Below are 14,720 nucleotides of genomic sequence, written 5' to 3'. Positions count from 1 at the left end.
TGCCTGATTGGTGGGAAGAGTCAGCAGATCAGCTCTTAAGCCCAGCAGCAGCACCAGTTTGGCAGCTGCTCAAAGCATTTGCTCATGGCTGTGATACCGCCAGGCCTGCTTGTTTCCAGCCATTGCTCCTGGCTTGGACCCAACCTTGCCGCTGTCTTGCCTCACTCCAGGTAACCCAGCTCCGACTCTAGGCCCCCATTCCTAACTTCCTAAGATCCTTGACTCTGGCATCTGACCTCCCACTTCCACTCCGACCTTGGGTTCCTATTCCTGGGTACCGATGACTGCTCCAACCCCAAGGAACGACCATCCATGTCCTAGGCCCCGAGAGCAGCTCTTAAGGCTGTCTCTGTCATCCACAAAGAGGTAAGAGCATCAGCAACATCAGTACAGGCTTCCCTGCACCAACCTGCCAAGACCACCCAGAGGGATGAGGAGGGAGGTTCGTCTCCACGGCCCATTCAATACTTAGGCTCTGTGATGAGCTGGCCAACAAGGCTGCCATTTAGTGCCAAGTTTGGTAGTGTTTTTTTGTGATATGGACTCCAAAGAACTGCTTATAAGCTAGTTACAGGGAAAGCTGACCTCAAAGCAAGGACAGCTCTCTGTTTAGCACAGTGTTCCCCTGCTTTCTTGCCCAGAATTGCAATGCCTAGGGACATCAGGCTATTGAAATGCTAACCCTTGCTGTGATCTGCAATGAAGTGAGGAAGAGGAAGAACTGGGGAAAAGACGAGTGACTTCTGACATCTGCGGGGTGCGAGTCAAACTGAAAAATACAAAGAGAAGAGGAATGCTAGATTCAAAAGACTCAGAATCAGACACTTTCAGGAATGAAACATTGTTACTTTCAAAGACAAGAACAGTTAATCAACCATGCTCCAGTGCTTTAGCTAAAGTGGCATGCATAGCACTGCACCCAGGTTATCGCAGGGCTTTCCTGGGCAGCCCAGCAATCCCAAAGCTGAGACAAAACTGTTATTAATGATAAAAACCAAATATGAACATTCCCCGCAAAAGAAAGCCAGAGGACAGCACAATTCCATCACAGCCATGCTCAGTTAGAAGGTTCTCAGTCAGACAACTACTTCTGAGGTGGGTTTGCTGTACCTTAGGGGTGGCTAAGGGCTGAAGTGGGGAATTCTAACCCACGGATCATAGTGTCTGTCATCTTTCAGATGGACCTGCAACAACCCTGAGAACACAGGGCCCAGCGTGTGATGCTCCATTTTAATCTGAATGGATGGTTGCTTGGGCCAAGATGGGCTGTAGCCTCCCTGGGATATAGCTCAACATCGGGGTGGGCAAACTTTTTGGACTGAGGGCCACATCTGGGTGGGGAAATTGTATGCAGGGCCAGGGCAGGGGTACGGGAGGGAGTGCGGTGTGTGGGAGGGGGTGCGGTGTGCAGGAACAGGCTCAGGGCAAGGGATTGGGGCAGAGGAGGGGTGCGGGGTGTATGAGGGGGCTCAGGGAAGGGGGCTGGAGTGCACGGGGGTGCAGGGTGCAGCAGGGGGCTCAGGGCAGGGAGTTGGGGGGCGGGGTGCAGGCTCCGGCCTGGCACTGCTTACCTAAAGCGGCTCTGGGGTGGCATCGGTGCGCACCGGGGCCAGGGCAGGATCTCTGCATGCCTGCCCTGGTCCCACGCGATGCCGGGAAGCGGCCGGCACCACGACCCTGGCGGGGAGGAGGGGGAGGGGAAGGCGCATGGAACAGGGCTCTGCGCGCTGCCCTTGCCACACCTCCAGGTACCTCCCCCAAAGCTCCCATTGGCCACAGTTCCCTGTTCCCGGCCAATGGGAGCTGTGGGGGGAGGGGGAAGGGGGGGACAACGCACGGAGCCCTCTGCCCCCCTGCTCCCCCCCGGGGCCCCAGGGATGTGGTACCGGCTGTTTCTGACAGTGGTGCAAGGCCTGCGGCACTACAGGGGGCAATCCCGCGGGCCGGATCCAAAGCCCTGAGGGGCCGGATCCGGCCTGTGGGCCGTAGTTTGCCCACCCCTGCTCTACATTAATGATACACCTGGCAGCATCTTTCTCCATTTGCTCTGGAGAAGTTGCTTTTGTGGCCCTCAGCTGGGCTAAGTTTGGGCTGAACTTCACTCTCAGCTTTCCCTTTATAACATGCATCGCAGCGTAGTCACCGGCAGCTGAAACATGGAGATGTGACATTCTTGTACTCTGGGGTGACCTGCAGATTTCTACAAGTATGATCTCTCGTGGGTTGCCTGTATCAAGAAGAGGCATCGCATGCTGGGACCTACAGTCTTGTGGGCTGCACCTCTCTACTAAAGATGAGGGCAAATGAAACTTGCTCCATGCAATGGAAACTAGCTGCTGCTGTAGGATTCCGGGCAAGCTGCCACTGCCTTATTCAGTGCAGGAGTCTGAACACCCCTGCTGTACATTAAGGTCCCCTATCATCACTGCACCTTTGCCTTGACACATGCATCTCAGTACAACATGCGAACTCTTGGGAGCTTAAGAGAAGCCTCATGGAAAGGGTGCTGAGCTACTGTCTGCCCTTGGTATAATGCAGGCGTTTCACTCGTGCATGCAGCTTTTTTGGTCTCTCAGGCTGAGGACTGAGCACGGAATGGTGAACTCTGCCCACAGGTCGAGACTCCAAGAGAGATGGCGTCACTTAGCACAGCATATTGAGCAGACTCTGAAGTAGGGTCTGACCTCCCCCTAGGGACATGCTAAACATCGTGTGGCCCATTTAATGCAGCCCATTCCCAACATTTCAGTTAGCAGCTCACCCGTTTCTATTCAGAATCTCAACCTGACTCGGGCACTGGCTTCAACACCTTCCCGCTGGGCATCCTGGCCATTTGCTGGAACCCTACTGAGACTCTGCTCACACAGCCTGGTGGGGGCTTGTGTGTAATTCTGGTACTAGGGAAAATGAGGCTCAGGTCTTGGTCTCAGAAGAAAACTCATCTGTCTGAGGTTATATAGCTCCGAAATAACAGCAGATGAGGTGTCTACTTACGCAGAGGAACTCAAACGCATACAGGGTGCCGGGAGGCATGGGAGCAAAGGCAAATGCCATCCAAACCCAGATACGTGTGGGGACTGCAAAATAAATGGACCTCCCCTTTAATTATTTATACGTAGCTTGTTGGCTCTTTGGGACAGACTGTCTCTATTTATCTGTGTCCAGCACAATGGGGCACTGGCCTAGGGCACTGCCACACTATTGCATGAGAGACAGTATTATTATCTTGGTAATAAGAGTAAGAGAGAGTATTATCATCTTAAAAACAAACATGGCAGACGAGTTCTGAGTGATGGGGTGCTCTGGGATTCCTCGCTGGCTGGGAACTCTTACTGGCCGGATTCCTTCATTTTGCCATTCTCCCTAATGGAGCTTCCCAAATGTAAACAGACGAGGTGAGCCAGGCGTTACCTGTAGGTTAATAACAAGTCAGAAAGGGAGAGGCCTAGAGGAAGAGGCAGCACGTGTTCCTCACTCAAATAACCCTAGGACGGGTGCGTGTCTCACTTGCCACTGAGGCAGAGTTCAGAGATGCTCTGTGTTCTTTGCCTGCCCCTTCAGAGCCTGCAGCGAAGTCTCAATGAGTCAGAAGCACTCAGCAGCTGTCACTCTCACTGCATGTCTAGCTCTTTTAAATGGTCATTTACAGCTTCTGTTGAGCCACCTGTCTGTGCTTGAAGACATCTGGAACTGCCCGTTTTCTTTTGTGCCTAAACGGGTTGCTGAGTCCCAACAAGGATTCTAACCTACTGCTCCCTAGCGACAAGTCTGCCCTCAGGCCAAGAAGTGGAGGAAAGCCTGCTTTTTCTGACTCCTTGCGATGCAGATGGTCTGAACATGGGCCTCAGAGTTACACAATGCAGCTAAGAGCCCCCACGTCCTTATTATGGGGTGGGGGGGAAAGGTGAGGCAGCCTTGAGGGACTACAGAGCCCAACACGCAATGCTCCATCTTGAGTTCAGCAGCTTTCCACTACTACTAGGACAGGACACTGGATGCTGGGGATGCTCATCTCCTGACATCCCCTCTCCATTACAGAGCGTGGCTGCAACCAGCTCCAATTCACACAAATTAAGTGCAGCCCTTAGACTCCTGGCAAGTGGCCAATGTGGTCCTCAACTGGGCAAAACATGGCTGCTCCTGTCCTGTCCAAAGATGGAAGAGCCCACAGAAAACATTATACATTACTGAGGCATCTGTAGGCACTCCATAATGTAAGGCTGAGTTCAATGTTTCAGTGGAAGTTGCATTTTAATCTGCTACGAGTGAACATGAAAAGAAATGTGATCCCCCCTCACTCTTGGGGCCGGAACATGTTCTGCGAAAGCTTGAAGTGAATCAGTTCTGCAGTTTAGGGGCTTGAATCACTTATAAACTAACCGTTTAAAAACCCGTAAAGCTGGTTTTGACCCTGTTTTGGATCCCTCCCACTTATAAACGACTTCATGTCACAGTTCAGACTTCCAGGAGACACCGATCTAAGCAAAATTACAAACTCTTCCTCTTACCAGACATCCATTGCTAAGGCTATACCATTCATAGACCAAGACAGACTCAAATTAGTGATGCATACATTGGAGAGTTTGTAAGTATGTTTGCAGGTCAAAATTAAAGTTGTTATTGGAACTTGTTAATACAGTTGTTAACCAAGATCTGAACTGTGAGAAAAAGAAAATATTTATTTAAATCACCGGAATCAGCAGCCTTAACTCTAAGCTAACATTTTCTTGGTGGGGAGTAATTATTACTAACGAAAGCAGAACATTTGATTGATTTGGCCTTGAACTGCCTGACACCTGCCCAAGTTGACACCAGTCAGAATGACATCAAGATTGCCAGTTTCAGAAGACACAGCAGGAACCAGATTCACAGGGAAACGTTTAGCAGTGTCAGAGAATGATTACAGAAACCCATGTGTCTCTTGTATAAATCCTGACAAGAAGCGATATGTATACGAACAACCTGAATGGCCTTGTGCTTCAAGCAGACAGCAGGACAGAATTCTTCATAATTTCCAGTGTATAGGGTACAATGAATTTGGGTTGAACTCTGTGAGATAAAGATGCAGAACTTCCGATCTCCTGCTCTGGATAACATTACTCTTTTGTTGCTTAGCTGGCCCATCAGTACGTGCTGGCAGAACAATGCCTGGGGGAACAGGAGACCTGGGCATGTTCAAAGAATGGCTGGACAAGGTTGCAGGTTCACAACCTGCTGGGGAAGCGATTACAGCTTCCGTTCTACCTCTGCACTCCACATACACCTTTACAACAACAATCAGATTCTTTAAGGTTTCTTTTTTGGGCCTCCCTCACGTGGATCTAAAATACACTGAAGACTTGAAAGCACTGAAGAACCCAGAGCTCATCAGGTGACTAGAAATGATGTCTCACCTCAGGACAGTAAGCTGAGTGAGTCCCCATGACAGACCTGGCCTGAGAGCTCTCTACCACCCTATGGTGCTCTGAAACCAAATTTACTTTTTCAAAATTGTTTTTTACCAACTTAGAAAGGGACTATGCTCTGGTGTTCACACAGAGATGAATAGATTCCGAGGCCAGAAGGGACCATCCTGTCTGATCTCTTGTGTAACACAGGCCAGAGACCTGCCCCCAAATCATTCCTAGAGCAGATCTTTTACAAAAACAGCCAACCTTGATTTAAAAATTCTCAAGTGATGGAGAATCCACCACGACCCTTGGGAAATGGTTCCAATGGTTAATCACTCTCACTTAAAAATTTACACCTAATTTCTAGTCTGAATCTGTCTAGTTTCAACTTCCATCCATTGGAGCGTGTTAGACCTCCCTCTGCTAGATGAAGAGCCCGTTATTGAATATTTGCTCCCCATGTAGATACTTACAGACTGTGATCAAATTACCCCTTACCCTTCTCTTTGTTAAGATAAATAGATTGAGTTCCTGGAGTCTCTCACTCTAAGGGACAGGCAGAGGACCTTGACGCTGATATTTTGTTCTCCCTACAGTACAGACTACAGAGAGAGTAGGAGACAGTTGGGATCTGGCCTGGGGGTGCTGGGTAAGGATTTTGCTCTGCTCTTTGCTCAACAGATACTTGTCAAACACATTCTAGTTTACTGTCTCTAAACCCGGTGTTAAGTTTGTGAACTCTGCTTGGTAATGCAGGCAGGGGACCCCAAAGCCCAGCGAACTCTTGCCTAGCAACGATCAATCTGCCACCGAGTCCAGCATGTTTAGTGGCAACCTGAATCCAGGCATGGTAATGAGGCTGAGTGAGGGACTAGAACTGGCCATGCATGGAGCAAGAGGAGCAATCCTGAGGGCTATGCAAGGCTCCTTCCTCTATTCACACCAAGCGGAGCTGTGACAAGCAAAGGCAGAAGGAGCACCACAGCAGGAGGTGCCACAGGGCAGTCCACTGCTCACAGCGGCTCTCCTCTTTATAGGGAGGTAAAGCCCATAGAGACTTCAGTTCCCACCATGCACTTCTCCATCTTGAGCTGAGTGGAAGGAAGCTCGCCCTGCATGCCTCAGCAGGCTCCCAAGAGGAAGTGGGAGCTGCGATCTACCTGGCTCTGTGCAGCTGAGGTCCTGCGGCCCTATGCTGGGTCGTCTGAGCACTGCTGGCTTTACAGTGGCTGACTTGTACCCTGTCGGAATGGGCAATCTGAACGAAATGATTTTATTTAGCTAAATAACTCTACCCCTTTTTCTCTGGCGTTCCTGGTACTTGTACCCCTGCCTGCCAGGGGTCATGTCGCCTGCATTGGGGATTAAATCACTGTGCGGGGCCAGGTGACGGCCTGAACTCACTGCCCCTAGAAGAGCGGCAATAGGAAAGAAAAATAAACTCCACACTGGCTATTTGCACCCAGGACAGCAATGGGATCTGCAGGGCGCTCAGAGACATGGCACTGCTGGTTTCCAGGAAGCCGGTGACTAGCAATTTGAACACTTCACGAGTGGAGCTGTGATGTGGCCAGCTGGGCCCAGGCACCCGCCAGAGTCCTGGAACAGTACTTACTTGTCGAGGCAGGCAACGCTGAGGCACTTTTCTGGGGGCTGAGGCTGCGTGGTACTGTCGCTGGCAGCGGTGCTGGGTTCGTTCTCCTGGAGGATGGAGTCAATGAAGGTGGAGGGAGACAGGGGGGTTTCAACAGCAGGAGGGTTCCCAGGGCTGGCCTCCTCTATCTGGGGGCTGGGGGTGGGACTGGGGGGCTCTTCTTTGATACGAACCACAGGGCTGCTCCTTGGAGAAATAGAAAGAGAATGGTCACCAAGGTAGCAATGGTCTGCCAGTCCCTGCTCTCCGTATGGCATGCAGAGGAGTCCCAGGGCCAGACACTGCCTCCCTCAGAAAGCTGGTCCCTGAAACAGGATTAGCCAGAACTAGGGTGGTGAACTAAGGCAAAGTGTTTTCCTCTGGTTGTGCCCTGGAGCAAACCCCTGGGCGTCAGTGCCACAGTCTGCCAGGTGCTCTCTTTCCAACCCCCATAGCTGTGCCTCTGGTAAGTGAATCAATCTAAGACCAGGCCTAAACAGATTTAGTCGCAGAATAATTATTTTGGTTAGGGCTGTGATTATTTTCATAAATAGTTTCATTGGTACAACCCCTAGTACATATGGAGTTACACCAGTATAAAGCTGCCATATATCAGAACGGTTTATTCTCCTACCCTCTGGGAGTAAGCTATCCCGGTAGAAGCACTACCATACTGATATGGATAGTAGTGGTATGTGTAGCCAAGGCTTGAGATCCACTCTCTCCCTAACAGCACTGTCGTTGCTTCTTGGATTCTGTTTTTATGCGAGGGATGATGGCTTCTCTGACCAGCCCTAATTCCGCAGCTGGAAATCCCCTTCCGCACCCAAACTGACTGAATTAGGGTGTGAGTGGTTCAAATGGCCCCTCTGGAAGGAACAGCAGCGAGAAAAGAACAAATAAAAGGCCAATTAGGCAAACATATGGTCTATATTTAAGGGTGAGCGTTCCTGGCGGAGGCAGAGTGACCAGATGTCCCGATTTTATAGGGACAGTCCCGATTTTGGGGCTTTTTCTTATATAGGTACCTACTACCCCCCACCGCCGTCCTGATTTTTCACACTTGCTGTCTGGTCACCCTCGGCGGAGGTGTATGCGAGACTATAAATAACATTTGTGTGCGATTCAGCACTGCAGGGGAAGTGCCAGCGCAAGAATACAAGAGATGAACAAAGGAGATGTTACAGGAGATGAACAAAGGAGTCAGCAGAGGAACAGGTGCTAAAGCACAGAGGACATTTCTTGCTGGGGAAGCTCAGGCCTCTGACATCTCACTGGGCAGGGGTGGCAGGGAATAGCAGCTTAGAGGTTGAGCTACAAGGGAACAGGCATGGAGGCATACAGGACTAAGCTGCCTCTGACACCTGCAGGCAGCGCTCAGTGGAATCAGGGAGCATCATACACACAGAGCTCAGGGTGGGATTTGGCTGAGTATCCAGGATGACTCTTGTGTGCCTTGTGGCAGGAGACAGCCTGACTTTTCTGGGCTGGGACCGGCTGGAAGCTTCTTGCTGTCCAAGGTCAGATACATTTGCTTCAGGTTCTCAGCCTCCCTGTCTTGCTGTATGGTGATGACCCAGCCACTGTCTCTCCGAGGAGGAGGAGTAACTTGGAAAGAAAGGCAACTGCTTTTTAACCCACGCCCTCCTATGCTGGGGGCTTGGACTGCCAAGGTGAGTCTTTACCCTGTCCCCATAGTCAGGAGTGCTGCTGATTCGTGCATTCTAGTCACCGAGCAAGCAGGTCAGTGCTTCCCAGAGGCCTGAGAGGACAGCCCGATAACCGTTCCAGAACAGCAGGGTTCAGGCTGCATCGACACTGCAGAGCTTACGCTGGCCTAGCCCCCTCGCAGAGCTGCCGCGCAGAGCGACACCTGGAGCTCTCCTGCCAGTGGAGGAACGCCACCTCCCCAGACAATGTTAGCTATGCCGGCAGAAGCACTCTTCTGTCGCCACAGCGGCGTCCGCGCTGGGGGATTCGCCAACACAGCTGCAGTGCTAGAGCTTGTGGTTTTTCCCACCCTGGTCCGACACAGCTTTGCCAGCATAAATGTGAAGTGTGGACCAGGACTCTGATTAGATCAAGGAAACAGGAGTGACTTTGGCATCTTCCATTAATCAAACAAAAGACTGAAACTAAAACAAGAATCTGTGGGGCAAGCAGTGTCCTCAGTAAGAAAGGCCCGAAGCACCTGGTCCAACTCCCAGCAGGGTCAGTGGGATCAGGCTCGAAGGGAATGCCTCCCTAACACAGCAGCTCCAAGGGTGACACTGGTTTCTTGCTGCAACTCCCTACTGCGAGAGACCCACACCCGAGCTGGTGTTCCACAATCCAAACTCATGCTCTTCACACAGATACCTTTCATCGAGACTGCCACTGGGGGAAGCTGAGGGGCTGGACTGGGCTAGTTCCGTCACATCGGAGATAATGGGACCAGAGTTGGCTGAAGAATCCGGGGAGTACAGATTGGAGCCGCTGTATGCCGGGGAAGAAGCCTGAAATAACAATCAGAGCATTAGTGAAGTCATGTGACAGGCACACATGCATAGTCCCATTATCAGGCACGCAGCCTGTGAGAGGGAGGTGCAGGAATTGCCACTGTGTGTAAGAGTACAGAGAGCTCACAGCCGATTGTGAAGACCAAGGCGGGGGTCCCATCTCAATAAAAGCCCGTGCTGCCAGTCTCCAGCATTAAAAAATCAGGACGTTGCCCTAAAAATCATTAAACTGACTTAAAAATCACGAGATCTTTGATGCACACAACATGTTGGGTTCCTTCTGGAGTTTGGGCCTTTAGAGTTCACACATTTTCCAATTTTTCTCTGCAGCCGAGAGAGCTAAAAGCTTCCTTTTATGTTTCGATGCCAGCTGAGATTCTCACATATTCACCTGCCTCGGGGAGTTGGGCCTTTAAGAAATATCAACTATTGTGAGTCTTGCCACCAAACTGTGAGATAGCAACACTGAAAGGCAATCCCATGGCAGGAGGGATTTACTAGTGAGGAGACTGAGTGAATCTGGATCCCCTCGCAAGTGCAGGAGTCTCAGCCAGGGAGTAAGGATGCAGGGGCTTTTTACTTAAGGCACCTTTTCAGCTGCTAAATAAACTCCAGCTCAAATGATGGACCAAATTCTAGCTGCCTGGTGCACACAGGCACACCCCAAAAAACTGGCAGGCAGAGGGGGATCTGCGGCTTGTGTCCTAATTCAACAGCTCTGGCGCTTACCACACCCACCCTGAGATGACCCATGAGCCCACTAACTCTCCTCCTTCACATCCCTTCTTGAGACCCCAAAGAAATCAGCCACTGCACGGTGGCTAGGCTGCGGGCAGTTGGGAAGGACCAGGAGTCATTATTTATCATGAGGGTATTTAATTAAAATACCCCAGATGTATAAAAACCCAAGCCTATTCAGCTTTCTCCCTCTCCCACTTGTCTTCTTAGACCGTAACCTGTTTGGAACCAGTGTCACCTCGACCTGTGTTCATACAGTGTCTAGTTCAATGGGGTCCCAGCTCTGGTCAGGGCTTCTCGACACCCTCATAATATGAATATTAAACAACAGCTTTTCATTCTGGTGGCCTACTTATCAGGTGCTCAGATGCCTCTGTGTTGGTGGGAGCCGTAGAAGTGTTAGACAGAATCACGTGGAGCAGGTATTCTGCAGACCCTCTGCCCCAGGAACTGCCCCGGGCAGTCCTTGGACCATGCGAGAGGTTTGTGTGTGTATGCCTCCCGACCTGGCGATGGTCAATGAGCAAGCCACAGTGTGGATGGGAACAGTGTGAGTGAGGGCATTGCCACTCGGAACCTGAGTGCACGGTACAGGTGGCTCAGAAGAGCTGCTCACCCATCACTTCTGCTTTGAGTAGAAAGTCATAAACACTTGAGCTTGAGAGAAGATGGCCAGATGTGTTTCTCATAATTGGACCAATCCTGTAACGCTTGGAACAGCTCCTGCTGGCTTTGCTTAAGTGTTTGCTGAATGTAAGAACACGGACACATTTCAAAGGCGGTAACAGGGCTAGGAGGGGGTTGGAATGAGAACACAGAAACTCCCCATGGGGAGGGTGGGGGGGCGGGGTGTCGAACTGCAGGGTACAGGGCTAGGAGGGGGTTGGAATGGGAACACACAAACTCCCCACGGGAGGGTCTAAGTGCAGGGTAGAATTTTTAATAGGGCTATGTTTTTGGTTCTGGGGTGGAAAACTGGGTCAGGTAACAAGCTACAAGGAGAGCTGCGTGAGTCTGAGTGGCTGCGTGCACACGCGCAAGGTTAGTGCAATAACTTTCCCCTCTGGGCCCTTGGGTTGTTCAGTGACACGAGCCTGGTGTTCAGTCTGCTGTCCCCATAATGCTGCAGGACATACATTATTATTCAGCTTCTCGGACACCTTTTATTTTGCTTTAACAACAGGAAAGAATGAATGGGACTCAATCCTGTGGAGGGTGGCAGGGGCAGGGCTATGGGGTAGCGGAGCTGTTGGAAACTGATGCTAGTCTCTAACCATGGCTGTAACCCTCCCTTCCAGCAGTACAATGTTCACAGCACAGTACCAAGAAGTGGGCTGGTCGTAAATGCTGCCTGGCAGTTTTGCCCAAAGAATACTGCCATTTGGCTACCTAATGCTAGACAGGTGGGGCCCAGACACAGGCCCTGAGCATAATTAGGGCAAACCCCATGGTGTGGGCACTCTGATTTAAAACAAACTGAAACAGGGCACCTCTGGAATCAAGAGTGGCCGCACCAGGGGATGCACCGATTTAACTAATTACACTATCCCAGAAGCAATCAAAGGCACAAGGTGATTGAGTTTATCACAGCTCCCCCCAAAAGCAATCAACACCGAAGCCAATTAACTCTATCAGCAAATGAACTTGATTAGGGCTCTTCAGCTGCGAACAGACAGGAGGAAACCTCTAATTCCCACAGAGAGCCCAACCCCACCACATGTTTAATGAGACCCTGCACTCCAGGACAAAGGGCAGTTAATTACGCTCAGAAATTCAGTGCACTGCCATACCAATTAGGTGTCAATCATGTGTGAATGTGAACAGGCTAAAAGGGGAATCCAAATACACAGGATCTTTCAGAGTAACAGCCGTGTTAGTCTGTATTCGTAAAAAGAAAAGGAGTACTTGTGGCACCTTAGAGACTAACCAGTTTATTTGAGCATGAGCTTTCGTGAGCTACAGCTCACTTCATCGGATGCATAGCATATCGTGGAAACTGCAGAAGACATTATATACACACAGAGACCATGAAACAAATGGGAGGAAGTTTTGTTTCATGGTCTCTGTGTGTATATAATGTCTTCTGCAGTTTCCACGATATGCTATGCATCCGATGAAGTGAGCTGTAGCTCACGAAAGCTTATGCTCAAATAAATTGGTTAGTCTCTAAGGTGCCACTAGTACTCCTTTTCTTTATGGGTAGGCAAGTCCACTGAAGAGAACCCTGTCCAGTACGCCTTGGCCAGAGAATGGTAGATGGGAAGCAGGACATCAAAGGGGTGGATGGGAAAGGAGAGACAAGAATTAGGGACTTTCAGGAATCCAACAGCAAATTAAAGGCCCATCCAGAAAATAAGCAATGACGAAGCTTCCCATGTGCTGGCTCCTGATGGGTCCCTCTGGGGGACCTGCCTGCAGTGCACCATGGAGCCAGGTAGCTGGCCAAAGCGCCTGGCATCCAAACTCAGCAACAGAAGTCAAGGCCTGAAACAAGTGTCCCGTGTTGAAAGCTACCTGTTGTGGGCTTTGGCTGGGTGACATTCCCCTCTCACACCGGAACGAGCAGATCGAGGGATGTGATCGTTCCCTTCTATTTATCTAAGCCCTGGCTGGGATGATTTAATTGGGGATTGGTCCTGCTTTGAGCAGGGGGTTGGACTGGATGACCTCCTGAGGTCCCTTCCAACCCTGATATTCTATGATTCTATGATTCTATTTGACATTGGTGAGGCCTCATCTGGAGTACTGTGTCCAGTTTTGGGCCCCACACTACAAGAAGGATGTGGAAAAATTGGAAAGAGTCCAGCCGAGGGCAACAAAAATGATTAGGGGACTGGAACACATGACTTATGAGGAGAGGCTGAGGGAACTGGGATTGTTTAGTCTGCAGAAGAGAAGAATGAGGGGACATTTGATAGCTGCTTTCAACTACCTGAAAGGGAGTTCCAAAGAGGATGGCTCTAGACTGTTCTCAGTGGTAGCAGATGACAGAACAAGGAGTAATGGTCTCAAGTTGCAGTGGGGGAGGGTTAGGTTGGATATTAGGAAACACTATTTCACTAGGAGGGTGGTGAAGCACTGGAATGGCTTCCCTAGGGAGGTGGTGGAATCTCCTTCCTTTGAAGTTTTTAAGATCAGGCTTGATAAAGTCCTGGCTGGGATGATTTAGTTGGGGATTGGTTCTGCTTTGAGCAGGGGGTTGGACTAGGTGACCTCCTGAGGTCCCTTCGGAAAGGTTACTGCATGCTCTGGGATCGAAAGGGTTTAATATCATATAGCCCTACTGACTGAGTACCAGGACTGAGCACAGCTGCCTACTGCTTTTGCTCCACCCCTCACACTCCAGTCCAGGTCACCCCTGCGGCCCCCCTCATGAACGCCTCAGTTCTGAGCTATGGAACCCCTCTATTCCAGGCCTGGGCGTCACCAAGGCTCTACAATGCACCTCAATCCTGACGGCTGGTGTCCAGAGGACAAACCCCAGTTATGCGAGTGCGTGAGGAGTTGGAAACGGGAGCGAACATTCAGCAGGGAATTGTTTGAGACCAAGGGCACTTAGTTTGTGACAAAAAACAAAGGTGAACCCAGGTCAGCAGAGATGAACGAGGCGACCCACCGCTAGGTGTTGATGAACTCCGATGGGGTCAGTTTGCACGGCACATGTTCACTCCTGCCATGTTCTGCCTCTGAGTTAGCTACAGACTAAAATCCCCTCTCGGCAGGCTACAAAGCTCACCTGTCTCTTTGCTCTCCTGCCAAATAACACAAAAATCTCCTGAGCAAACTGCAGCGTAAAGAAGAGGCCAGCTGGAGGCGCCACAGATGACCCCTCCTTCCCCACACAGCTCTGCCCCCTTCCCCTCTCTCCAGGACCAGGCGCGCACAGAGCACTTACTGCATATGGGGAGGAACCGTGGACGTGCTCCAAAGAGTACTGTCGACTGTATTTAGGCATGGAATGTGCTGAACCGCTGTCGTTCAACATCAGGGGGCTGCAAGAGAAACCCAACACCCGTAAGAGCGTTACAGGACTCCAGGTGCTGCATCTCCCTGAGAACACAGGGTCAGACATTAGCCAGGTGACCCACGGACCCAGCATACATCTGGCTGCCCTGGGCATGGAAACCCTGTGACTGGCAGTGGAGTGCGGGGCCTAAGTACAGTACTGCAGAGCAGGGAAGCTAAGGGCATGCAGCAAATCCAATGCATCACACTGTGGCTCTCCACAAATAGCAAAGCAAGTGGTTTGCCATTATTGTCAGTCTTCTGAATGCCGCTCTCTGAGTCCTCAGGGTAGCTAGCACCTTATACGCCGAGGGGTCCCGATTTGTGTGCCTGTGGTAAGGCTTTACCCTCTTTAGATGACCATAAACAGCAACACCTCCAAGCGATTACGGAGGAGCACTGGGGAGCATGCACAGCCCCTTCAGCTCTACTTTGGGAGCAGTGATGCTGTAAGGG

The 14,720-nt window shown here is 50.7% G+C and overlaps 1 protein-coding gene across 2 annotated transcripts in view; it reads right to left on the bottom strand.

The window, feature by feature from the left end:
* The window catches only part of HSF1 (heat shock transcription factor 1), a 97,765-nt gene that overhangs the window by 12,861 nt on the left and 70,184 nt on the right, over positions 1 to 14,720 (bottom strand). The window contains exons 7-10 of one of the 2 annotated variants that reach the window (XM_037891801.2): positions 14,155 to 14,251; positions 9,382 to 9,518; positions 7,006 to 7,230; positions 683 to 769 (exon numbers count right to left, since the gene is read on the bottom strand). In XM_037891801.2, the coding sequence (XP_037747729.1) occupies positions 683 to 769; positions 7,006 to 7,230; positions 9,382 to 9,518; positions 14,155 to 14,251 (546 nt within the window). The remainder of the gene's footprint in view (positions 1 to 682; positions 770 to 7,005; positions 7,231 to 9,381; positions 9,519 to 14,154; positions 14,252 to 14,720) is intronic. The other variant, XM_037891802.2, reaches the window with a different exon arrangement.

The sequence above is a fragment of the Chelonia mydas genome, chromosome 2 (genome assembly GCF_015237465.2).
Source record: "Chelonia mydas isolate rCheMyd1 chromosome 2, rCheMyd1.pri.v2, whole genome shotgun sequence".
NCBI classification, from domain to species: domain Eukaryota; kingdom Metazoa; phylum Chordata; order Testudines; family Cheloniidae; genus Chelonia; species Chelonia mydas.
This window is presented reverse-complemented; position numbering and strand designations above follow the sequence as displayed.